Source organism: Barbus barbus, assembly GCF_936440315.1.
Source record: "Barbus barbus genome assembly, chromosome: 47".
In the NCBI taxonomy this organism is placed as follows: domain Eukaryota; kingdom Metazoa; phylum Chordata; class Actinopteri; order Cypriniformes; family Cyprinidae; genus Barbus; species Barbus barbus.
The window spans coordinates 10445262-10472787 of record NC_136725.1 but is presented as its reverse complement, the minus strand read 5'-3'; the positions used below and the strand labels follow the sequence as shown (position 1 = coordinate 10472787).

The following is a 27526-nucleotide window of genomic DNA, read 5'->3' as shown; positions in this document are numbered from 1 at the left end:
TTCACAACTCCCCAATTTCGGGAGGGTGACGTCTTTTATTTTGGAAGTTCCCTTGAGTTCCGGTCCACAGTAATGTATTAAAATGTGGTGGGGCGCGAGCTCGCAGTGTCACGCGCAGAGTGCTGCTCGCCACGGGCTGTGCTGGACTGTAGAGAAGACAGTCAAAGACATAAAAGAAAGCAGTCTGCTGCAAGACCAGTCAACTAACTTCAGTCTGATTTGCAGAAAAGGCAAAGTCAGAAGAAATTAAATGAGTGAATAAAGACAATAGTTAGTTGAACAGCTGACGGGACCGACCCACCACGCTGGCAGTCCGCCGCTTGACACCGGACCGTTAATTCATCCGAATCGCTGGATTAAACTAACCAGAGAAGATATTTTCCGCAACCTCAAGAGTGTTTTTTTTTCTTTAAGTAAGAAGTTTATTTTACACCTTGTGCAAGATGTTCAGCTGGGCGAACAAGGACGGGAAGAAAAAGGACCCCGAACTGTTTCAGACGGTTTCTGACGGGCTGAAGCGACTCTACCGGACCAAGCTCTTTCCACTGGAAGATACCTACCGCTTCCACGACTTCCACTCTCCGGCTCTGGAAGATGCTGATTTCGATAACAAGCCCATGGTACTTTTAGTGGGCCAGTACTCCACGGGGAAAACCACTTTTATTCGGCATCTGATGGAGCAGGATTTCCCCGGGATGCGCATAGGCCCCGAGCCCACCACCGATTCATTCATAGCGGTGATGCACGGCGATCAGGAGGGTCTCATCCCGGGCAATGCTTTGGTGGTTGACCCCAAGAAACCCTTCAGAAAACTCAATGCCTTTGGAAACGCTTTTCTAAACAGGTGAGATCTTCATTCAATTTTAGTAAACATTTTTTCCGTTCTTTTTAAAAATAAACAAAAACGGTGTTTTCATTTAATGATCTGTCTTTGCAGTTTTTATCTTAGGGTTTCTGCTGTTTGGGTGTTGTTTTCCTGATCTGTCAAAAAGTTTTGGGTTCATATGAGCTCAGGATTACCTATGTAATGATGGAAACATCGAAAACTAGTCATTAGGATGAAGAGGGTGTCCATATTGTACTGAAAATTGAATCTCTTGCACTTTTTTTCTTAGGTTTATTTCTGCAAGCAGGAGTTGCCAGCTAGTGCTTGTACTGCAAGGGTGGAGCTTTTCGTAGTAGAAAGAATTCCTAACAAGTTCACCCCTGCACACTTACAGTATGTCTAAATTTTTGAAGACTATGATTTGCCTCATAATAATAATCCTCAGAAAACTTTTATTAACATACACTTCTAAATTTACTTGCTGCCACACCCAAAAACAGAGATTTAGTCTGAGATTTAAGGTTTAAAGGTTTAACTTTTACTGCATACTGCACACACTTTTTTATTGTATTACAACTATAGAGGCTATTAAGGCCATATTTTGTGTGCACTAAACTTCTTGCTCATTAGTCTTTGGTTCCCCCTTCTGAGAGGAACGTCAGCTGACACTGGTTTTGACAGCTGAGGCCTTTAGGGGTCTTTTTTAATGCACTCTTGGGATTGGGGCCCTCCATAAGGAATGCCATGAAGAGAGATGAGTTGGTGTTTACAATGGTGCATCAGTTCAGCTCATACTTGTCATTTTAACATGTCACATATGTCCGCTGTGGTGCATTTCAGACTTAGTAGGCTGATTTAGGTTGAGCAGAGGTTGGTGTGTCTTCTCTCAAGCACTAGTACTACACTTTTCCTTTGTACTTGTAGATATGGAGACTTCCAGAGCTTTACAAAACGCCCCACTTAACTAGAACCGCATGCTGGTCAATGCTTGAACAAGAGGAATCATATACACAGATCATATTCACACTCCAACAGGTCTGGGCTGGCAGAATGAAGCGTTTATTCCACAAAAATGCCCTTTTGAAATAAATCTGAGAATGCTTTTCAGTTTGTGCAGGGAGTAGGTTGACTAGTCACTCATGAATGGGAAGAGAATATTTAAAGATTTCATTCCTCCTCCCTCCCTGAACTCACCTTGACCGTGTGTCATCTTAAGCTCAAATCAAGGTTTCTTGAGAAAGTGCAGTGTATTCTCATTGCATTTACATTTACATTTATGCATTTAGCAGACGCTTTTATCCAAAGCGACTTGCATTGCATTCATGTTACAGTTTTTACATTTTATCAGCTCTTGATTTCCCTGGGAATACGAACCCATGACCTTGGCGCTGCTAGCGCCATGCTCTACTATTTGAGCTACAGGAAAGCATTGCAGCCATGAATTGATCCGAGACATTTCTGTAGGTGCTGCTCTAGTCGTTAAACACAGGTTTTGGCAGTCAGAGCTTATCTGAGTGACTTTTTTTATAGGTTAGCAAGAGGTAAAAAAGGACTGACTCAGCTAAGTCACTGGACAGTAATCTGAGGAACTGAGTTGGCAATCTCAGAGCGTTCATCTCAAAAGTGTCCCCTGTTTGCAAATCTCTGACCCTAACTTCCTTTATATTATGCTGTTTATTGCTTATCCAGCATGATTTTTCCCTACCAGTGTTTTCACTCTGACCTTGTCGGAGAAGTTCAAAGGTAGATTGAAGGTCACTGGTGAGGTATCAAGGCTGTGTGTGTGCGCCTTGTGACCACTGAATTTTAGTAGGCTACATATTAACCCTGTTCCAGTAGTTCAGTAATACATGGATACTCCGCCTTTGTGCTGTCATTCCCACTCTCCCTGCTCCTGACTGTGTAACTTGAGTATGCTCTTTCTCCTATTCAGCTGCTATCATCGTTTTTCCTAGGCTCTGGCCTGTAGTGAACCATATAGCTGGTTCTAGTTTGTGTTTGTCAAACTGTTTTCCCAAGAGCAAAATTCAAATGCATGCATGTATCTAAGCCCTATATGGTTTTTTAACCTTTACTAGGCTGAAGGTTAATTTACGGTTATTGCTGTGGTTGGTGGTGCTCTCTGGTGTTATGCAACAAACTGTACACCGTTATTGCTGTCTCTCTTGCTAAACGGGTTTCTTCTGATATGTATCTTTGTTGTGTAGCCTTTTGATTTATGTGCTTGTCAGCTTGGTATCTCAATTTTCTGTACACAAGAGTCCCTAAAAATGGCAATAACGTGATTTTGTTTTTAGAGGGTGTACTTGGGACAAAGTCTTGGAAGGATCTGGCATTTCAAATACTTCTTGAATAAACTACAGACAGGGAAAATGAGGTTGAGAAATTACTCTCCCCGAATATTACATCAGCAAAGGGAAAAATTATTTATCTTCAAATTTGTTGTTGCCTTGGGGACCCGTCGTGTTCTACACCACAGGCTAATTAGTGCTGATATGTAGTCCATTTTTATGCCTAGTTTTACACTTGCTAATTAAAAGTACTAATTTCTTTGAAAAAAAAAATCATGCTTGGTGAATAAATTTGCATTGTGCAGGAAGTGAATTTTAACTTCTGCAGGATATTTGCAGAACCTCTGAAGTCTGACTTCAAAAGGTGAAGTGGTTGAAAGCAGGCTAGCTAAATGCTGTCATTTAAACTCTAAATGTTAAATACTGTTTAGTTCTTGGGAAAAATAAAAAAGTTCATTTGTTCAGTTGGATTTCTGGATACATGCAAGGAAGCATATATCTCTTTTGGCCCTGAATACTAGGATTTATATGTAAAATCGTTAGCCAAAAATGACACAAACTGTCTTTGTCAGCTGGCAACAGGTCTTATAATGAGTGCAATGCAAGGAGAAGGGAAATGTGGGATACGATTGGCGGTAGTGAAGGTAGTAGCATGGAAGGAATAAATTATGGCTCACTTTCTGGAAAATTAAAGGGAGGGAGTAAGTAAAATACACAAGGGGGAACACAGTGGTAGGGGTGCTGAGGATTGTTTTTGCATGACTAAAAATGTGCAGGTATTTTAAAGACATGAAAATGATAACATACGGGTTGGCACGTAAATAAGGAACGCATAGAAAGATAAGCTGCAAGCTTTTAGTAATGGAAAAGCTGAGGTAAGAGCTGGAATGATAAGATTTGGCTTGTGAGAAGGGAGTTTATTCCAATCAATCATGTTCCACTAAAAACATTACTGCAAGATCACTAGGCCCGGTTTCAAATGTTTGTCCATTTTCAAGGTGTGATCCTCTTTTCACAGGTTTATATGTGCTCAGATGCCAAATCCAGTGTTGGACAGCATCAGTATCATAGACACTCCTGGAATTCTGTCCGGAGAGAAACAGCGGATCAGCAGAGGTCAGTTTTTTTTTTTTTTTTTTAATATAATTACCATGTTCACTTCTTTTAGCATCTCCTGACTTTGCTTTCCGGAGTTACCACAACTATTAATACAAGCTTCATTTACATAGACAGCTGTGAGTGTGTAGCACTTGTCCTAGGCAAAGGAAAGGAGGTTAATTCAGTTAGCGTTTGCATTATGGGAGTCTTAAGAGTAGTATTTTTAGTTCTCCTGTTTATTTTAGAGCAAAACAAACCCATGCTCCTTCCATAGCCATTTTTTTCTGGTAGGAAAGAAGAGAAGTTTAAAACCTAATTAATCTATAGTAACAATGTGGACTGTCCATTCCAATCATATACTATGGAAGTCGTGGCCTAATGGTTAGAGATTCGGACTCGTAATCCAAAGGTTGCGGGTTCGAGTCTCTGGCCGGCAGGGATTGTAGGTGGGGGAAGTGACTGTCCAGCGCTCTCTCCACCCTCAATACCACGACTGAGGTGCTCTTGAGCAAGGCACCGAACCCCCAACTGCTCCCCGGGCCCCGCAGCATAAATGGCTGCCCACTGCTCCGGGTGTGTGTTCACTGCTGTGTGTGTGCACGTTGGATCCTTTAGGCAGTGTATTTAATGGTGAATCGAGCACTGCAGGAGTTTAAGGTTCAGGTGTTTTTTTTTTATTTTTTTTTTATTTTATTTTTTTTATAAATATAGCTTCCCTAGAAGTATACTTGACTAGTCTGGACCTGTTACAGGCCCAGAAATTACAATGGAGAATTTTGGTATGTTGTTTATTCAAGAAAACTCTTAAGAGAGCATTGTGTATGGAGGTAACCGGTGTCATGCTGAGGACTTTTCCTGTGCTTGTCTATCTGCCATGGCACATGTGTGCGTGCGGGCCTCTGCTTGCCTTTCCCTGAAGACCATGTAAATGTGATCAGAGGGTGAGTGGCATCTACAGATAACAGTCTGACAAAGAGGGGGGACAGCTCAGGCCAGGAAACAGAGAGGGTGCGGTAAAGATGACTGTGTGAATGCTTCCATGTTCAAAGATTCAGTTATGTGTTATTGAGTCTGTGTATATGAGAGAGTAGATGTACATCGGCACACTTTGTTTGTTCTCTTTCTTGGAGTGGCCTTCCTTCTGTCTGCAAAATCTATCTTAGTAATGCCATATTTTGCGGACATGGTCGTTAATTTATTGAAATGGAACCACAGTAACATCATGTAGCATCTTAATAAAGCTTTTTAAAATAATTTAATAATTGTTTAGAAGATTATTAACTTTTTGCATGTTTTTTAGATGTGAAACAATGGTAGTTTCATGTTTTTGGACACACATTACAATGATATTCTTTGAGTATATTCGTGTACCATATAAATACCATGTTCAAGATTATGATAATCATTCAATATCATGGTATGCATCACTGTAAAGTGGTACAGACACACACTTTTTTGTATAAGGGAGTGATCCGGTGAAGGGATACATGGGTAGTTGAAAAATAGGCAGTAAAAAATGCCTTTTTTGAAAAATAAATGCATGTTTATGTAGTGTGAAGTCTGATCTTTGAGAAAATGTAAAGGGTCACTAACTTTTTTAAACACTTTTACCGTACAGTACCATAAATTTGTCCTATGGTGTGACAGCAAAAATTAAGAAAAAAAGCCTCTTAATACATAAATAGCACGAGAGAGATTTATCTTCTTTGTTAGACACTTATTTTCATATATGCAATTTATTTTATATGAAATTATAATTAACATAATTTTTTTACCCCATGACTTTTTGAACAATTTCAAGACAAACTTTGACGACAAGGCAAACTTTCATGTCATCCATTCAAAACTGCTGAAAATTATACCATTTTAAGTTGTGATATTTGTATCTCCTCTATTGCAATACTCAACTGTTTTTTTAAGATATTGAGGTAAAAACAAATCTGTGGTTCTTTTATGTGTCACACCATAGGACATAATGTCACACTAAAGAACAGATATAGTAGGTATTCAATTATTTCTATTTAATTTTGAATATGTCAAAGGAGAAAGAAAGTTTAATTTTGATACAATAACAATATCAACATGTTTTTTAAACAAATAATTTATCAACAAAATTCACTCTCTCTCAATCAGTATTTTACTGAAACTCTTCTAGCCCCCCTGCTGCATGTGCGGCACAGCTAAATATGATTGATATTCAAACTATATTCATTAAGATGTGAATGAATTTTTTGACTGTATGGCTACTCTTTTTAAGTCATCACTTTGATTCTTTTTATTTTCTGCATTGTTCTCTTAGGATCTCCTCCCTTCTGGTGGATCCCTATTCATTTTCTGTCTATATTTCCGCGTCCTCTCTCTTCCACTAAGTTTTCTCCCTCAAATCTTTCTGTCTCAAAAACAAAGTATCACATTTTATACTTATTTTCATAACGCTTTATAACAGTACAAGTTTTCTGTAAAAACATCAGAAAATAGTTTAATTAATGTAATCTAGACATGCGTATATGACGCTAACCAGGTGTTCTAGAGCACTCTTGCATTCCATAATGTACAGCTTTATCTCATATGTTGATTATTTAGGTTTGCTTTTAAATGGACCGCACCTTATGGCCTCTGATAAGCAACTCTTTCCCCCAGAGCTTGGCAGTGCCTTGGACGGGTGTAAAAACATTATTAGTGTATGGCAAAAGTATTTCCAGGCTGATACATGGCTGTGTGAGATCATAGTATGTGAGATGCATCCCATGTGCTGTACACTGAACTTACCCCTGTGATTTTTCATACTCTGTGTGAGAGTCATGATGGCTTCCAATCATTAAAATGAACAAGAGAGGTAACATTTTGCTGCTCTTTGCCCTCTTCCTCACTCTGAGGCAGAATGAAAGTCATAAAGATTGATAGTGATGATGGTTTAAGGCATGGTGGATGAAGGAATTCAGAGGTGATTTTATCTGTTCGGCCTGCATGAAACACAAAATATACTTTTACATGAAAATTTCCTAAAGTTATTGGGTAATTTCAATCTTGCACTTGCATTCTTAAGTGAAAATTTGTTTTTTTTTTTTTTTTTTTTAAGCACCAGAATTGAGATTCAATCAATTTTAGTAAAAAAAAAAAAAGTTTCAGAATATTTGTGTAAATGTGCTCTACTACATAGTTAACAGTCCAGTTAAAAGGTTAAATAATTTATGAAAGTATGACTGAACTATAGAAATGTTCAAACAAGAACTAGATATGCATAAATCAATGCTTGCATGTATTCATTCCATGTGCGTTTCATCATAATTAAAATCATACTTTTCAGTTGTTTGGGTTATTTCCCATTATAACAATTGTTTTGTTTTTCACCCATAAAAGCTATTCTCAAAGCTTGTGGCATATATGGAAAGTATGTTTCTTCACAAGATGCGTTTATTTAAAGATTCCGGCTCTATTGTGTTCAAAGCTTCCTCTTTACCAATGTTACAGTAATTGAATGCTGTCGGAGGGAAATGTGAGGAAAGCCCTGCTAGTGTCATTATCTAAACATGGAAAATGTGAGTATTTGACTCTCATATCAAGTACATAGGAAGAAAAAGCTTTTAATTGGCAAGAAACGCACACATATACAATCATTCACACAAGGAAAGTGCTAGTCATCACCGGGTCATGGATCGTAGCTTGGCATATAGCCAGGGGTCAGTTAGATGGCATGTGTGAATAACACAACAGCAATAAGTTTAGAAGGAAATCTGGGCCTGTCTGAGGATGATGGGATGAGCAGTAACTGATCTGAAAAACATGGGTATTCAGCTAGGAATGACAGCTATTTGGCCATCTAGCCACAGTTATGCTGTTCTTTGGAAGTGGATGTGCATGCTTGCTATTTTAATTTAGTGTTTTTCTCTCTGTATTTGATTTTCTACATTTTGTAGTTTCTTTCTTATGTTATCTCCTCCCACTTCATTCTTCACAGCAATGTGGTCTCCATATTGTGGTTCTGAACTCCTGCTCTTTAGAACAGATCTGGGAATAACAGAGGACTGCTTCCAAGTCTCAAACTGTAAAATAAAATTGCTATACTTTATTATTATAATAATAATAATAATAATATGATGCACTTGCACACACATACATACACACACACACTTTATAATAGTTTTAATATGTCATGTTTTTAACCTGCGATCTTATAGGTTCGCCCATTGTCATATCGTCCCCTGCTTATTCATAAACCTTGTGAGGTCAGTTAATAATCTTCTACTGTCTGCTGACTTTACATCCATTCTCCTTCCCTCTGAATTCAGTTAGGCCTTACAAGCAGTTAAAGACAAGACACTTAAAAATAAATGTTCATAATAAGTAGGCCTGAATGAATCAACCGTTTAAATGATTCAGTTGCAATGACTCACTTGTTAATAGTGATTTGCTGCCACCTACTGGTGGTTTTCATTTCACATTTAAAGTATCTTTTCATTTTTAAAATGATTTCAAACATCAGTATTCAATGTTTTATGTTTAAAATATCAAAACATTATGCATTTGTAACTGCAGGTTAAAGCACTCCATGTCCCTATGAGCTGAATTAAATAGTGTGTAAATACATCTAAATGCCACTTCAGATGCAACTTCTGCAATGATTAATTTTGTTGATACTGGTTTCATTTGTTTGGTAACAGCCTAAATGTCTTATTTTTCTAATTGACTGATTAAATATAACAAGTTGACTCAAAAGATGCACACTTTTAGAATAAATGGCTTTGTTAAAGGTAAAAATGCCAATAAACGTTAATCAATTTAAATTTGTATGAAAAGGTTAATTTCTGTTCACCGATGTGAATTGACCACACATAAGGAAGAATATCAAGAACTGCAGCTGTCCATGGTTATCAGATATCAGCACAATAACACACTCAGCAAAATATCGTCTAATTATCGGTACCAAAAAAATCCGAATTTTTGATATTTTTTTTTTCAATACCGCACACCCCTAATTACAAGTTTCAATTACTGTACATTTATTTTCCTTGTATCAGTTTAATTTGATTGAAAGCAAAAAAATATATATATTCATATAACTTAACAGTAATAAGTCAACATATGAACTTTAAGCTTTAGTTTTTTTTTTTTTGGTTAACATACATTCACAAATTCCATGGTGATTCGTTTGTGTGCACAATGTTGCACTGTGTGTGTCCATGTCTTAAACTGGGTTGTGTTCCACAGGGCTCTATTCTTGTACCTCTCCTGTTTACTGTACATAGTGCCTGCATTAATTCTTCATGGCTGAGTAGCCTTGGCTGGGTGTTGAATTTCCTCACTGATAGCATCCCATAATGCTTTACTATATAGTCTTAAGTTAATTATTACAGTGTTCTATCTCTTTTTATATTTATCTGAAATCACATCTGTTGAGAGTGATTAACCTCTTGTGTCAGTAGGCTAGATTAGGTAGTTTTCAGGGCATGCATTATTTCTTTTGTCACAATTACTTGCTGTAGTCTTCTGTGTAAAGCAATGCTGCTTTTTATGAAGAATCCCTAAGTGATCTTTCTTTTTACTTAATTTCAGTGTGATAGATCCCTTGAGAATGTGCTATTGTTTACAGAGATCATTATAGCAGATTTCAGTTTTATACATTCTTCCTCTCCCTGTGCTTTCCAGGAATTTGAATTGTGAAGGTGCCACATTTAAATGGGCTGGCACTGGAAATGGATAATTTCCTTCCAAGCACAAATGAATGCACACAGCTTTTCCAGACCCCCTCCCATATTTGTCACATTCACGCTGCTGGTATATTACTATGAAAAGTATGTTTACTTTAGTTTTCAAAAGTGGAAAAGAGGAGATCAGTAGGCTTAAAGACTTTTATCAAATACAGGTCATATCTATGCTGATGCTGGATCAGGATTGAGGAAAAAAACCTAAGATCAGTTATCATGAAGACTGTTGTTGGGTTAATAGTTAACTGAAATTATAGCAGAGTCTATGGAGTCTGTACTGTCAAATGTATGACATGTATTCCAAAGAGAGACTTTTGAGGAGTATTTAAATGTTTTATTCTTATTCTTATTGTTATTCATATTTAATGTTAAGATGAAACTGCAAGAAATGTCCATGTCAAAGCTGTAAGGACATTTCAGTTTGTAGCAATTCATCTGGTGTGAATCAGCTATACAGCCGATGTCGGCTAAACAACATTTAACATCTGTTTTAGAAATACCTGCTGCTTATTAATGAATATGTTATGAGCAAACCTTTTTGCAGAGATGCTGCAGGGCAGGGCCTCCCATGACTAAACACTAAACCTTTTCAGTTATTTTATTGGCATTAGCATTAGATGGTAAGTTGTTTCTAGGGTCTTGAGGTACAGATTCCACCATTAACCTTTATTGAAACCTTGTTAAATTACATCTATGCATGCTTCAATATCTCATAATGTGTGAGAGATTGTGGGTCAATGTCTGGATTTGATCTTAGCAGGGTGGAGGTAATACTAAAGATTAGCCTTTGTTCTAAATGACAGCTCTCCATACTGAGCCAAAGTCTTTAAAAGTTTTTTCTTTTTTTTTTTTAGCAGGCATTTTTCACAGAACCCAAAAGTCTATTTATGGGTTGTTGGTAAGATCTTTATGTTAGTTGTAAACTTTAAAGTTACAGGCTTGTATTAACTGTACATAATATGCACAAAACCTGCATCTTTGTAGACAGCTTGTGTGTTTTCTGTTTCCAAACAGTTATTTACTTATCTAAACAGTGTTTCCTGCATGGACATTCGGTCATTTAGTTTCTCTTCATTCATTCATCTGTGCCTTTGTTGTTTGTTCATTTATTTGCTTTAGCTTGTTTGTTCATGAATTTAATAAATAAATGATGCAACCTTTTTTGTTTAACCGTAACTGCATCAGCAAAAGGGAAATTAAATTATTCTTGATTAAAATTGTCTTGATATTAGCAATGTTGTGATTTTTATTTATTTTTTTATTTTCTGTTATTAATTGCAGCATTTGTGTGCCCACTTGCACAGATTTTAGTGCAGGAACAAACATTATTACTATGGCATGCTTATGTAAACAAGGATATCCCATAGTTTACACAAGGATATGTTTTTTTTGGAAAGTATTAGAAGGAAAGCAAGCAAAAAACTGGAAAAGCCATATCATTTGGGAAAAATAGAGTAAAATACCTGTCATATGAGCTACCTCCATTATCAGTCTTTACCAGCCATATCGGGGTGTGTGTGTATATATACACAGTCAGCTTATCAGTGTCTGCTCTAAGTGTAGTTAAGACAACTTTACACTCGGACAAAAAGAAACTCCCAGGGAAAATAGATCCTTTTGAGAAAGAATGCTGATTTATATGCACAAAAAGCCTTTAATTAGTGCTGTCAAATGATTAATCGCATCCAAAATAAAAGTTTTTGTTTACACAATATGTGTGTGTGTACTGTGTATATTTACGTATATATAAATACACACAGTATATATATTTTGAAAAAAAAAAAACGCAGTTCACAAATATTATGTAAACACAAACTTTTATTTTGGATACGATTAATCATTTGACAGCACTAAGTTCAATAGACCTGCTTCATCAGTATTGCCATCAGTGTTGTGATGGATACCAGTGGATAAAGGACAGCACTGAATCAGTAAGATCACACCCATGTTGGATTCAGATCCAGATTTCACATCCTGCTGACGTTGACACAACTGTTGTGAGCTGGGACGCAGTCTTTCCTGTCTTCCACACACTCTCTACACAATCCAAACATAAATTGGTAACTTCTGTCTCAGTAAGCAAGAGAGTTGAGCCGGAAATCCTGGCTTTAGCATGTGTATAATTGCATATAGAGAAATCTCTGAAGATTAAACCTTTACCCTCAATATCTCATAAGCAGCTTTTTGGCAAGTGACCCAAATTTGTGGACCCTTTTTGTAAAATGTGCATGCATCTTGTGCGATTTGCTTCTTGAAGATGTCAAAATCCCCAAGAGAATATCTCTAGCATTTTTTGTGGCGTACACATACGTTTTCCATTCATTTCATATCCCAGCATCTTAAAATAATTTGACACATCGGACAAAAAGAAACTCCCAGAGAAAATAGATCCTTTTGAGAAAGAATGCCGATTGACACATCGTCATCTCCTTGACTACTGTCAAAACATTTGACTCGGATTTCCATTGTTCCCTGTGATCCTTTAAACCGTTATGCAAGAAAATAACCAACCATGGGAGAGGAAGGAGTGTCTGCAGGACAATTTTTTCTCTTTCCTGTTTGTCAGCGTGAGTGGATGTGATGTCAGTTCGGCTGTAGTGAACTAGATGCCTCTGCGTCTTTTTTTTTTTTTTAATTTTTTTTTTCGTCCTCATGTGAAAGGCCAGCTGTACTCCACCCTCATGAGCCAACAGTGTTGTCAGGCAAGAGGACTGATGAGAAGGAGATTGGTTCTGTTACATGAAGGGTTTCCTTGGACAGGAAAACCACATTTTATTTTGTATTGTGCGAGTTTGCCTGTTTGTGGATTTGTGATTGTTTGTGTCTAGTTGGTTTTGTGGAGTGATGTGGGCCAGATCAGGAAGTTCTAGGGTTACACATCTGTTGAGTGTTGTACTGCTCTTTATCTGGCTAGAAAGAGAAGTGTTGCTTGTGGTTTATCAGAGAGGCTCACATACGCAAGCAAGTTCCTTTTGCTGTAAATTTAACTAAATTTACTTTTTTGTGAAGTGAATTAAACACATTAATGTGAGAAAAAAAATCTTATCTCTTGCAGGTTATGACTTTGCTGCTGTGCTCGAATGGTTTGCTGAACGTGTGGACCGCATTATTCTTCTCTTTGATGCACACAAGTTGGACATCTCAGATGAGTTCTCAGAGGTGATCCGAGCTCTGAAAAATCATGAGGACAAGATGCGGGTGGTGCTCAACAAAGCTGATCAGATCGGCACCCAGCAGCTCATGCGGGTGTATGGTGCCCTCATGTGGTCACTCGGTAAAATCGTCAACACCCCAGAGGTCATCCGAGTCTACATTGGCTCTTTTTGGGCTCAGCCTCTCCTGATTGCAGATAACAGGAAACTGTTTGAGGCAGAGGAACAAGACCTTTTCCGTGACATCCAGGGACTTCCACGAAATGCAGCACTGCGCAAGCTGAATGACCTTATCAAACGGGCCCGTCTAGCCAAAGTAAGAACTTAAACCCTTTATAGTTAGTTTTACAGTAATGTAGGGGGTGTTGTCTGGACACATACTTAAAATTGAAAGTACTTTTTAAGATTTTTGATTAGATTGATCATTTTATGAAACTTTTTGTGATCATTTAATAATTGTCACCCCAGACACAATCTTAGACTCTTCTTCCTGCTCATTCTCTTCCCTTATAGATTTAATTTATATGGATTTTTTTTTTTTTACATTTTTAATATCTTTAAAATGTAATTTATTCCTGTGATGACACAACTGAATTTTCAACAGCCATTACTCCAGTCTTCAGTGTCACTTGATCCTTCAGAAATCATTCTAATATGCTGAAACATTTCTTATTTTTATGAACGTTATCACTGTTTTTGCTGCTTAATATTATTTTTCAATATTTTCCCATTTTACTGATTGACAACTTGTTAATATCCATATGACGCTGATTTGTTTTAAATATGTTGTGACAAAACAGTTTTCTCTAACTCTAGGTTCATGCCTACATCATCAGTGCTTTGAAGAAAGAAATGCCAAATGTTTTTGGGAAAGAGAATAAGAAAAAGGAGCTCATTGCTAACCTGGGTGACATTTATGCAAGGATTGAAAAAGAACATCAGATCTCTCCTGGTGATTTCCCTAAACTCAGTAAAATGCAGGTATGGAAATAGTCCACTCTTTCTTAGAAAATGATGTTAATATATAATTTTTGTTAGGAGTTTCAAAGTACAGTACAATAATAAAGTATAATGTTTTAAGAGAGGCAGTTGTTTTATAACAATTTAGCCTTGTTTTATGCAATGATTTTGGTTGTATTTTAGTTAAGAATAGTTTGTTTAAAAAATATCAACACCCTATAAGGATCAAATACTTTTTTGACATCTTTTTTTGTCCTCATTATTAGGAAGTCCTCGCTGGTCAAGACTTCACTAAGTTTCAGGGACTGAAGCCCAAGCTGATGGAAGCAGTGGAGGATATGCTGGCCAATGATATCGCCAAACTCATGACCCTCGTTCGGCAGGAGGAGGCTGCCATGCCCAGCCAGGCTGTCCAGGGTGGTGCCTTTGACGGCACCATGAATGGACCCTTCGGGCATGGCTATGGAGAGGGTGCTGGTGAAGGCATTGATGAGCTGGAGTGGATAGTGGCGAAAGACAAGCCAACTTACGACGAGATCTTCTACACCCTGTCACCTGTCAACGGGAAGGTCTCTGGTGCCATGGCCAAGAAGGAGATGGTCAAATCCAAGCTGCCTAACAATGTTCTAGGAAAGGTCTGGAAGCTTGCTGATGTGGATAATGATGGGTACCTGGACGACGAGGAGTTTGCCCTAGCTAACCACCTCATCAAGGTTAAACTGGAAGGTCACGAGTTACCTGCTGATCTTCCTGTTCACCTTGTGCCTCCTTCTAAACGAGGACTGTAAACAATTTGGGAAAATAAATATTATCATTGAGCCAATCTTTGTAGAGGTTATGGATGGATGTGGGGAGGGTCTGGAAACATAAAAATATATAAACAGAATTTATGATATAATTAAACAATATTCATTAGCTACGGGAATAGAGCCAAATAACTTTTAATTTATCCATCACTACAGTTTGTCATTTTCACTATGTCATTTTGTTGTTGTTAGACCGGTAGTTAGCAACCTACTCAAAACTTAAAATATTGATAAATTAGACGGCATCCTGTTATTGTATTTTTCAAATTCTTGATGTAGCCAAATTCTGTTTAAGCTAGTACGATGGTATGCTGGCAGAGAGATGAGTTCATTATGACCAATCGGTGTTTGTTCACTGATATTGTGTTGTCAGCTGTGATGATTCAAAACTTTTTAGAACGGTTCAAAAGGAAGTGTCTATGACAAGACATTCAACAGACAGATACTCCACTTGTATGATCTGTCAGTTGTAGCATCACTCTTATTGGTTTCTGGCTGTTATCGAGTGCCTCGCCCTGCTACAATGTCAAAAGCTTTTCTATGAGCTTCTCTATGAATACTGTTCATATGTATATTTTTTTTGGTCTAGTTTGCATTAAAAAAAAGCTACCACAAACTTGCATTTTTGCATATTCTATACAGAGTACTTGAGTAAGGATTATTAATAGCTATTGATTACTTTTTAAAATAAGTAATAATCCTCAAAAAGGATGTGACTGACAGTAAATCATAAAACTGTGTAATACTTGTACACTGTTTTTATATCCTGAGTGATGTACTGCGTGTGTGTGCATTGGTAATATACCTGACTGAAATGAGATCAGGAAAGGTCCGTGAGCCGGCGGACTCAAACTTGGGACACCTAAAGTGCAAGAGAGTGTTAAGGCTATCAGCACCAACATAATTTAACATGTTAAGACTAAAAACACTGTTCAGCGTTCTCATTTTAAACCTAATTCACAGTCAGGGATGTCCTTAGCTGACAGGCTTGGTGCAAAGTACGGAGTGGGGCCCGTTCACTCTTGGTTCTTCACAGCAAAACCATTCAGCCAAAGGTTCTTTGAAGAACCATCTCTTTCTTTTTTGAAGAACCTTCTTTCACCACAAAAAATCTTTTGTGAAACAGAAAGGTACTTCAGATGTTAAAGGTTCTTTGTGGAACCATTCAGACACAATAGGTTCTTCTATGGCATCGTGAAGCACCTTTATTTATAACAGTGTTGGTCCATTCATGGGGCCCAGTGCGACCTCACCAGTTGCACCGCCCAAATGACAGCCCTGTACACCGTTTACTAATGGTTCTGTATAATTAATGTGCCGTTATGGTCATTAAGATAGAATTTCAACTTTGTTGAGCACACCCAAAACATAATCAAATCTCTGCTAAATTTGGTTTGTTTCCATTTCTCATGAAGGGGATTTGACTGAGTGGGTGAGAGCAGAAGATTTCACAAGTCCAAAGATAAGGGCCACCCAAATGGTTATTTGATTAACTGTTTTGTTTCCTATTTGTTTGTTTTTTTCCAAGGCATTGTTAGATGCCAGTGTTTCCTGTCATAGCTTTGCAAGAATTTGATTTAAAAAAACAGCATCATAACTATTAAACTATATCCTATGTTTTTAAATCTGAATTTAACCTCAGAACGATCTTAAGGTAAAAAGAAGTGCTAAAGTGGCTGTGCTTTAAAATTAAAGTATTATAATATTAATTCTAGTGAAGAAGGAACTCTGACAATAATCAATATTGAGTACTAAGGTTAACCCTGCCTAAATCTTTCAAAATGATTAACAGTTGAAAACATTCATTAGAAATTTAGAAAAGTATACTTGAAAAGTAATCAGATTTGATCATGCTGTATCATCGGGGGCAATTATAACATTGCTCCAGAGCCACATGGCTCAGTGTAAGCACCTTGCGCCATACTTTTCTGTTAGAAAATGAACATTTAAATGTAAAACTACATTTAAAAATTATTAGTGTTACACATTAAAGATGGGTTGCTTTTAAATCTTCTTAAAAATACAGCAAATATTTGAGTTATTCTTTAAGTTTGGTTAAAGACTGTTCTTGACTCATCAGCTGATTAATGTATTGGAGTGAAATATATATATTTAAATAATTAAAATCTAGATACCACTAGAATAGTTGCTTAGTTTTCTGCAAAAACAGAAATAGACTTTTGATATTTGAATGCATGATGCCTGACATCTAAAAGAATTTGAACTGTATACAAGAAAAATCTTAAGTAGCATTATTAGACTACATCAGTGAAGTGATTATTTAGAGGTAGGCTTTTATTTGATATACAGTGGGTTAATATGACTTTTGTGGAGGCAATTGTAACACTGACTTTTTGCATTTCATTTAATATTATAGTCTTGTCCTTATTAGTGAAAATATATCAGTTGTATTGTTAATTAGTGCAGCTATATTTGTTTCTTGTATCAAAAGATGACAAGCATATTTCAAGTAGTCAATTACCCCCGGTCTCCCCTAATCTTCCCAACACTGTACATTACTCATTCAATATGCGTCGATGTAAGGAGTGACTCTTGGAGCATGTGTACGCAAGAGGGCGTAAAACCCCCTCAAAGTTCTCCAGCTGATACCTCCGGAAATCACGTGTGCAGATTCCAGCCACAATCCACCTGCGCGAGCGAGCTGACTTCTGATGCTGCGCGAGACTGGCGAAAGAAGAGTGAGCACGAAACACCACAAGTCGCGGGGAAAAGTTGTTTTTATACCCGCACCGGTTACTAAATTGTGGTTTAAAAGCAGAGGAATGGATTTGAGGACGTCCTGCCTTTGTTTATTCAATGTTATTCTCCTCGCAGGTAAGTTTGAATTCGTCTTTTTTCCTCCCGAGCTTTGCTCGCGCGCTAACGTTACCTTTCCTCAAAAGTGTTTTTTTTTCAATATAAATACTTATTACGTTTTCATTCACCTTTTAGATTGTGTTATATCAGAGTTTTATAATGTTACCGTTTCAGCTGTACTTTCAACTATAAACCAAATTGGCGAAAGTAGTCACTATAATCGAAGTTAAAGGTTTTTCGTTGAAGAAAAACAAAACAAAACGGTCACTAATTTAAAATCTTACTACGGCGCTATTTAGAAACAACTAAATTGAATAAATTACCATTTGATAGAGCAAAAATGTTAATAAATACCTTTATTGCAAATAGGTTAATTTATTTGTAAGTTAATTATTTTACTATAATTTATACACTGTTATTTGATTCAAGCAGAATAGGAAAACACTAACGTTACATTTACACATGAAATATAATTCTGCTATAACAGTACTTTATAAACGCCTCTAATAGAAGTGTTATGCCCACAGGTTTGGAGAGTTAAATTTGTATTTTTATTTTTATCTGAGGCTTCTTCAACTGAACGACGCCTTGTTAACAACAACCCAGTCCGCGAAGCGCAGTTTAATAGCGGTTTGTTTTCATTTATTTATATGAAGTCCTTTTTTATGCTGCTGTTGAACCAGATGTGTTATTTCAGTATGTTTTAAAGGATCAGATGCAATTATTAATTTTCTAGAATACGTTTCTTGAATATTGTTGTTAGTTGGCAGTACACAATAGGCTTAACCGTCTTAAAGCCATCAAGAGGGGCTTCTTTCAGGCAGCCATCTGCCAATGCAAGCTCCACTTGTGCCCCCCTTCTCAAGACGACTCCTCTAGATGTCTGAAACTGAGGTTGCTTATTATCCAGTCTACATATAAGACCTGATACCGACTGATCCCTTGGCTAGAAAAACAAACAAAAGCACACTAGTTTTAGCAGTGGACTTGTCTGTAGTTAACATTGATTTTCTGTGAGAGAGGCACATGCTGTGTTGTAGTTAGGCACTTCTGGTTGTTGACCAACTAGTTAGTGTGTCGTGTGAGGAAGAGAATGAGGAAAACACAAACATTAACACAGAAACCACCCACTCCTTCTGTTTATTTCTCTTGAGTAACAACTGAAACTGTGCAGTTTTGGTCAAAGGTTACCTGTGATCTTTAGAGATTCAGATTGCGTAGCCTACAGACCAGCAAAAGGGAAAAATAAAATCGAGAAAGAGTGTCATGGATTGGGCGATGACTTTCCAGGCAACTGGTTACTGATAAACTAGGGTCTAACAATAACAAGCTTTGTGTACACACTGCTTTTGTTTTAATGCATATATGGAATGTGTGGAAGCTCGGTTGTGGTGTTTAATCTGAGCCTTGATACATAATGCATTTTCTCATTACCATGGAAGACATTCAGGTATGTTTTAGAAGGCTTTGTGTGTGACATTTATTCCACCATAGTGTTAACCTTTCAGACTCACTACCATCACAACAGAATGTTGAGTTTGACATTTGTATGCCCTGTGTCTTTCTCAGCAGACAGGGATGTTGTTTTTGGTGCTGGCTACAAGGATATTTCTCATTCAAGGTGTCATTCTGTCATAACGCAGATTATTCATAAAGGGAAAATGGGCATGTGAAGACATGGCATTTTCACAAGTGTAATATTACAGATGTCATATGTTATAACATGTCATTTGATATGATTTTCTATCCAAGTAATTGTAGTAACTGGAGATGTCTTAGTGTAAAAAAAAAATTCGAATAGTTCTGTGTAAAGTGCAACAGTTGAGATCCAGAAATAGAAATCTGACTCATTTTCTCCATAGGGGAATTGATTTTTAACGGTAAGTTATAAATGATTAAAGAAAGACATACTGTGGGCTACAAGGTTGTTAACTTGTATATGTCTTTTTATAGCCAGTAGTCTGCATTATTTCAATGTTTTTTTTTTTTTTTTTAAATCATGTTTAACACCTGGCTTAGGGGTGTAAAAACTACATTACATCCATTATTCTGTAAGGAAATCTCCAGCAATCAGAGAATGACAACAAGCAAATTGTGCCAAAAAAAGCCCACTGCTATGAAGCACTGTGATTTAGGTAATAGATTCTCCAAACGCTGTCAAACTACTTAAATATTTATATACACATTTTGTAATGAACTATGTTGTTTCTATATGTATAACAACATCTTTGAATCAGTAGTTTATATTTATCCATTGTTGGTCTGTTTGGCAAATTCCTGGGGAAAAATACTTTCAGAACCAAGGCTTCTGAAAAATGTTATTGCTTTTAGTCTGTGTCTGTTTGCTAGTGTACTCCTAAATTTTGCCATAATTAAGAAAATAATTAAAATGTACAATCTTTCTCTTCTGTGAAAATGGACTAAAATGTTTGATTCATCCTGCACAGATTTTTGTCCAATAAAGTGTTGTCTAGAATGAGAATGCCAATGAGAACTAGCACCCCCTGCCGCAGGGTCAGGTCTGAGATTTTCCTTGTGACCATTGATCATCCCCAAGATACTTAATTTTTGTGATAGTTTTGTGATTAATTATTTATTAAACTGACCAGAAATATATAGCCTGGTGCGGTTGTGTTTTTCTTGTGCACCTTGTGACGCGTCACTACATCTCCCCCTCACACGGACAGAATATCATGGGAAATATTCACGTGATACCGCTAAACGCTATAAGCTATAATCAGTGATGATGTCTGCAGTGTATGAGGAATTAATCTCTTACATCGCTAGTACATCTGCACTTTGTTGTTTCTGATGAGAGAATTGGAGAGTGCACTGACCAAAACTTTTGCGTATCAGCGATGTTAATATTTAGTAAAATCCGGGTTTGCCTATAACTCCGTATTCATTTGTGTGTTTATCTATGAGTTTGGGCTATTTAATATTAGGATTTTGTCAAAAGTCCCCCAACATGGCCACGCCCCAGATAAAATATGTTCCCGCGGCTATGCACTAATACCAAATCATGGTTTGTGGTTGTGATGTCATGTAACTAAAGACTTGTGGTTTTAATAGGAAATATGTCAACGCAGAATATTGCTCTTGTTTGATATTCTTCTTTCAAATACTTAGATGTATTTTATTAAGAGCTTGCAAGCTTTTCTCACTGAGACAACACTTTCTTCACTGTCCAGTCCTGTAGTCTTCCCTGTTCTGTCCTATAGTCCCTAGTGTCCGTTAAAGACATATTTCCAATAATACCGTCCACTGGCTCTGACAGGCTTGTCCCTTCACTTAGACATTAGCCAGATGCCGTCAGACATCCCTGGTCAGTCAGCACTTTTATTTTGCTCCTGTGCTTGTGTATGTGCTCAATCTCACTCATTCATGTCTGGCGCATGTTGTAGTATGCACTCAACTCCTCAATATTATCTGGTTCTCCTTTCTAAAGTTTGACTCACACTTGTCTTCAAAAGCCATTAAGAACCCTACAGGACCTTACCATTCACAAGCGACCGAGTGCAGTGTCTTGTTTTAACCTCATTTAAGGTCAGTATACTGCTCTGAAAACCTCCTCAACCTTGAGTAGACCTGTGATGTAGTTACCTGATAAACATAACTACTCTGGAGACTCTGCCTGGAGAACGTTGCTAGGAGACCTGTAGCACACACGAGTCCTTGGAACGTGATGGTAGAGAATCACTACTCGGAGTGCTTTTTCCAAACATAGACATTCAGCTATGAGTTGTAGACCCCATTGAAAAATGTAATCTTGGTTTAGTCTGTTTTTGAGGTTCTCTTCTTTCAATTAGTTTTTTTACATTACTGAATGTCACATTTTTCAAGACAAGCCTACTGCTCTGAGGTATCAAAAAGTAGAGTAGACCTAGATGTTTCTGCAGTGAGTCAGACAGATTTCAGCAGAACATGGTTCATTTTACACATGGTTTATTAATAAACGAGAATTATTGAGGGTTATAAATGAAACTGTTTCTTACCAGCCAGTCAGATATTTCACCATGTAATTTTTTTAAATTTTCGTATTTCAGTGAATTTGACAGACATGAGACAAATAAACAAGCAAATTTAAAGGGGAACTGCTGTTTTTTTTAACTGTACTATTTTATTATTGTGCTTGCTAATGTGCTTGTTATAATTAAATATTCTAAAAGCAATCATTATAGTATTACACTAATAATTCAATTTCTGTTAACATAATAGATAATCATATCTTTTTATAATCATATTGCACTTACTGTTCTCAAGAAATGTAATTTCTTTCTAATTAGCTTACTTTTAGACTGAACAGAAACTATTTGATGTTTAGTGAGAGTGGGCACCCACAGAGAGGAAAAGATGTTGAGCAGATATGGCTTGAAGGCATGCTATGAGGCAGTGAGATTTATTTGAGATACCCCTTGATTCATCTTTGTGTAATCTAAGGAGAGACGAGCTGCTGAGTTATGGCCTCAGGCCACCCTCTCTACTCTGCTCTGCGGCAGCGCTGTCTAATCCAACAAGCAAAGCCTCTCAAAACGAAACGCTGATATTGACTGCAACTTCACCTGTGACTCAAAGCCTTGCATTTCGTAGTGTGTTTCTCCTCCTCTCAACACAACATTCCCCCTGGTGCTGTCCTTCTGAATAAGGGACTGAGCTTCGGAGTAAAATCACACTCCAAGCACCTGTGCTCGCGTGTGTGTGAACGCTGTATGCCCTCCATCTAACAGAAAGGACATGCTTACCCGTATGAATATTCAGGCCTCTGCTTCGTAAATATTTTAGGATGCAAGGCTCGTACCTGAGACGGCAGGCGACACCTACTCCTATTACGTTATAACATTCTGATCCCGGGTGCAACTCTCTTGCCTGTTTTTATTGCCTTCTTTTTCAATTTGGAGAGTAAGTGGGCCATTATGATGGGCCGATCACATTCCATTAGAGCTGGTGATAATGATAAATAACCAAGGTTGCAAAGTGTTTTTTTTTTTTGGTCACTCTAATTTCATTTGGAGACTTGTTATGCATGCATGGATCATCACTCACACGTGCTGAAATAGTAACGCGGGAACAGAGGGGAGTTAAAAGAGACGGTAAAGAGATTCAAACAGAAAGGAGAGATGGGAGCAGAGGTTAAAGTCATGGATGAGTGTATGAGTGGGAGTTTAGAAGAGGATGGAAGGAAGAAAGGGTGATAATTGTAAGTATATCATGTGAGATGAAGAGACGCATGAAACGAGGAATCGAAAGTGATAATGGAAGAGAATGGAATCTTATTTCAGAGGGATTTGGCAGGGTTGAGGGTTAAGTATGTAAAGGCTAGCAGGAGTTTTTTTTTCCTGTCAGGGATGTGTGAATCACCGTGAAGCTCAGATCATAGCCACGCAGTCTTGGGCTGGGATTTACACTTCTCTCCTCCCACTGTTCTGATAAACCTTCCATAAACACAAGGTCACAGAACCGCTCGTTCTGTGTCTCTCCATCCATCACACATCAGCTCCTCCTTGTTTTCTCAAGGAGTGATAAGGAGGACCTGTAGTGGATCCATCATTGTGTCCCTCGGCTCACCCCTCAGTAATGTTTATATCCCATAATGAGTCTTAATGCAGACACATGACTAATAAACTCCCATCTATGATTCAGACAGAAATGTCTTCATCTCTATTAGACCTTTTGATACCATGATTGATGAAGTCTTGTGGTACGTTCAAATCTCCTGGTAGCGCACTGTAAAATGGACTTCCAAGGATATACAGCCATCTTGAAGGAATTGTTCACTCAAAATGAAAATTGTCTGTAGACCACAAAATACAATATTTTGAAAAAATGTTTAAATAGTTTTCATCCATACTCTGAAAGGTAGTCAGCAAAACAACATTGGACCTAACTGGCTGTATGGACATTTTTCTACATATAGTCTTTTGTCTTGAAACAACATATGGATGAGTAAATGAAGATAGAATCTATAATCAGTATAAACAGCAGAAAGTGTTTATTTTTTAATGATACACCTATTAGTATAAAAATAGGAAAATATTACTCAAAGGCATAGCTGACATATTGGAACTGAGAAATGAGTTTGATCCATCTGTAATGGTGTTGACAGAATAACGAGTACTCTAAAATTGAGCCGATTTAATGAGGAATTGGCTGACATGACTATTGATATGGTTCAGTCACTTTCTCTTCCTTTTCCTTCCTTGTCTCTTTTAAAAATTTCGGTAAGTTGCTTTTTTTTTTTTTTAGCCATTACTTTTCTTCAGCTAGGATGCATTCATTTAATCTAAAGTAATGAAGTGTCTTTATTTCAAATAAATGCTGATCTTTTGAATTTTACATTCAAAGAATGCTAGGAAAAAAAACAACAACTTTTGAACGGTATTGTCAGCTAAACGGGCCACCTGATGTACATAATATAATAATAATAATAATAATAATATAAGCCAAGTAATAGAATTACCAGAGTGGAATTGCTGGTAATATGTATTAGTTCTACTCCATTGTGTCTTCATAAACAAAACGATGACGTCTGTCAGAATGTAGATCCTGTCCTTCCTGTTTAGAGACTGCTAGGCTGGGTTAACATGATCTTTTGTGTCCTCCCGGTCTTTCGAGGACAGTGTTTGTGTATGGTGCACTTATCTCTTCTATTATATCTTAGATAATCAGCATGTTTCAGCATTTATTCACAAAGTAGACAGTCATGCTGCAGTTTTTCTTAATCCAAAAACACAGTTGTTCTTTAATCTAAATTGGTAGGAAAAACATTCTCTGAAAGTATGCAGCTTCTAATGCATGGTGTATAGGCTTATGTGTTTGTGTTTTGTGTGGGGAGAGTGGTCAGGCTCCAGTGTGAGATTATGTTTGCCTTAGTGTGTGTTTATGTCTGCCAGCTTGACATTGTCTGTGCGAAGGTGTATGCAGTCTTGGTGCAGTCACAGTGTGTTTGTGAGTGAGTGAGAGAGCCTTCACTATGCAGGAATCATGTCTACTGAGATTTACTTGAGATTTACTTGACAACCAGTACTGTTGTCTCTTTCTTTCTCTCTTACACACATTAACTGGAAAAATAAAGTTTGTTATCAGTCTGCTTAAGAATCAGCTGGAGTGGAAAATCAAATATTGGCACTTTACTTGTACTATTCAGATTAGCCTATTAAATCTACCTCATCCCTGGTCCAGCCTTAGCCGAGCTCAAAGCCAGTTAAACATAGCCAAATTCAGAGATGGTTTTAAAGCTTCCAGATAGATGCAAGAAGTCCGTTCCAGCTCTCTACGATTAGATTATACTCTAGATTGGGGAAATTTAATCATGTACAGTACAAGACCTTTGTCAATTTTATGTTATCAAAGAGATTTAGTTCCTCCAGAAATAAGGGAAGCAAGAAGTAAAGCAGCTGTGTAGGGACTAGGAACCAATTTTAGTCATTTTATCTCATTGAGAAACATTACGCATTATCGACTGGCAGCGCGCTAGAGAAAAAGCAAATTTGCACAGACTGGAAAAGTAAAAAATGGAATGTCCTTGTCTCATATCAACCCCCCTCTGTGTATACACACACACACATACACGCGCGCGCACGCTTCCTCTGGCATTAGCATTCAAGTCAACCCCACTCTAATGTTAAGGCAAATTGTAATCTGTTCCTACATATGTAAATGACCCTTGTGTGGAGGAAGAAGTGATTCGTTTTCCCTAGATAATGATTAGTATGCACAATTTCCTTTTTTATGTGCCATTTTCTCGGCATGAGGGAGGATTCATGTTGCAATCTTTACATTTAGCCTGTGGTGCTCATATGCAACGTATTTTGTAATATTTTACAAATAACCTTTTGGGCTCTGTCATTTCTGATAAATCAAACATCTAGTGCTCATCTTTATTCAAACAAACTGTTTCATTACAGCCTTTATGATAATTTCCTACGTTCTGCTTCTTAGTGTTGTTTTTGGTGGCCTGTTTTAATTTTATTCTAGTCTTTGTGTGAAGCGGTCATTTTAGTTTTTATTAGTTTTAGTCCCGTTCATACTCTTTTTAGTCTAGTCAAGTTTCAGTCAACTAAAAGTCTGAGCATTTTATTCTTATTTTAGTCAGAATTATCCATGACTATTTTCGTCTAGTTTTAATCAACGAAAACTGATGACATTTAGTCTAGTTTTCGTCAATGAAAATTGTATTTTAGTCTCTTTTTAGTAATGCAATTCTATTTAACCCAGTCAATATAGTATAAGTACCTAGTAGTATAGACGAAACCAAAATTTTCTTTTAGCCAAACCTACTTCAAACAAGGTTATCTTATTATATTATTGTTACCTTATAGACTCAAGAATACATCCATTCCAGACACGGAAGACGCTCTGATTTGAATTTACAACATTTATTTTACCAACCAAACATGTTAGAAGTACACACACAAAGACGAACCCCGGCTGGCCGACCATCGGTCCCTTTCTCTGTATCAGACTTAACTTTGTTGTTGTCTTCTAAATAATGCCGCGAGTGGGGCTTGAGGAAGTGACCTCACCTGCGTCTGCGCAGTGCGACCTGATGCAGCCCCTGAAGTGAGACACAGAAAACAGAAATACTGCAAAATAATAATAATAACGCGACTAAACGAGACGAAATAACCTTATAACATTTCATTCCTCTCGTTTTGGTCAACGAAAATGAAGAGACTTTTTAGCGTAGTTTTTATTTTGTAAACCACATTTAGTCTCGTTTTTATTCGTCAACAATATTGCATTATACATTTAATTATAGTCATCGTCACATGACCAGCATTTATGTTGCGTCTCGTCTCGTTTTCGTCACGTGATTAAAGGTTCGTTGATGACGATATATAGTCATAATTTTCGTTGACGAAAGCAACACTATTGCTTCTGGCGCTATGATTAGACACAGTGAGTGTGCATGAATGTGAAATGAGTTTAAATGCTTTAAAAAAGGAACAAGGAAGTCGGTGTGTTTCAGTGCAAATATTTGTGCTTCTCATGTGATGTTGGGAAACAAAAGCAAAATAGCATCAGCAAGGCCCACCTGCTGAGAATAACCTTGAATGTAGGTGTCAACAGCTTGTCTCTGTTTATGTATGGTCTGACCTTGTCGTTGCAGTGGGTTTTGGATGTAGGCGTTAACATCCTCAGGGTTGTGGTGATCAGGGGTCTAGTCACTAGTTTCTTGAGCAGTGTCACATATAAGCCTTGTTTACATGTTGAATTAAGGTGTGTATTTGTTAATCTGATCATGGGTGGACTATGCTAGATACGGGTGTAAATGGGATCTAAAACATTGAGCTTATCCACTTTCAATTACCTACATCATTAAACAACCACAAAAGAATGCCTACTTGTCATCCACTGACATGACTTGATCATTATGGGATGTGTTTTGAGAGAGTGCACCAAAACAATTTATTCAAACTTCCTTGTGTTGTGCCAAAACACACAATTCAAGATCGCAATTGGTTATTGTTTCCTTTCACTTTCTTTCTTGCTCACTCATAAGTAGATTAATGGCTTCATTCATTAAATTTGTTTTCTAGTGCTGCACTTTGCGCTCCGACAAAAGAGATGTAGAGTCTGAGAGCAAGGGTCTAGATAAAATCCGATCACAGCTGGATACACATTTAAAATGCATGTTTCAATACAGGTTTTAAATTGTAATGTGTCTTGGATGACCACTTGTGATTGGATGAATGACAGTTTGCATTTTAATGCCATAATTTTGTTTCTTCTGCTTTCTTGTGTTTTTTTCTTTTCTTCTTTACTTCTTACCTTTTGTATAGTGATGCATTTATTTTCAGTGCATGTCAGTAACTGTATGTGCAACAGCGTTTTGCTCAGAGCCAGTGGACATTAAAGAGCATTGATGGAG

At 37.3% G+C, this 27526-nt stretch overlaps 2 protein-coding genes across 2 annotated transcripts in view; both read left to right on the top strand.

The window, feature by feature from the left end:
* The first annotated feature begins 81 nt into the window (after nucleotides 1-81).
* On the top strand, nucleotides 82-15458 carry LOC306866084 (EH domain-containing protein 1-like). Its single transcript, XM_079411089.1, has 5 exons — nucleotides 82-844; nucleotides 4136-4233; nucleotides 12976-13388; nucleotides 13889-14053; nucleotides 14299-15458. Exons 1-5 carry the CDS (start codon nucleotides 444-446, stop codon nucleotides 14818-14820), a joined length of 1599 nt encoding a protein of 532 aa, XP_079267215.1. The 5' UTR covers nucleotides 82-443; the 3' UTR covers nucleotides 14821-15458.
* A 1888-nt stretch (nucleotides 15459-17346) lies between these two features.
* Nucleotides 17347-27526, top strand: part of LOC306866192 (coxsackievirus and adenovirus receptor homolog) — a 51010-nt gene continuing 40830 nt past the window's right edge. Inside the window, exon 1 of the mRNA XM_079411275.1 lies at nucleotides 17347-17673. Within this exon, the coding sequence (XP_079267401.1) occupies nucleotides 17511-17673 (163 nt within the window). The 5' untranslated portion in view covers nucleotides 17347-17510. The remainder of the gene's footprint in view (nucleotides 17674-27526) is intronic.

Bases quoted from the DNA above. Each gene is read 5' to 3' on its own strand.
- LOC306866084 (XM_079411089.1), top strand. From the start codon at position 444: ATGTTCAGCTGGGCGAACAAGGACGGGAAGAAAAAGGACCCCGAACTG. The intron at 13,389-13,888 runs GTAAGAACTTAA...CTCTAACTCTAG, and splicing joins AACGGGCCCGTCTAGCCAAA to GTTCATGCCTACATCATCAG. The intron at 14,054-14,298 runs GTATGGAAATAG...CCTCATTATTAG, and splicing joins CTAAACTCAGTAAAATGCAG to GAAGTCCTCGCTGGTCAAGA.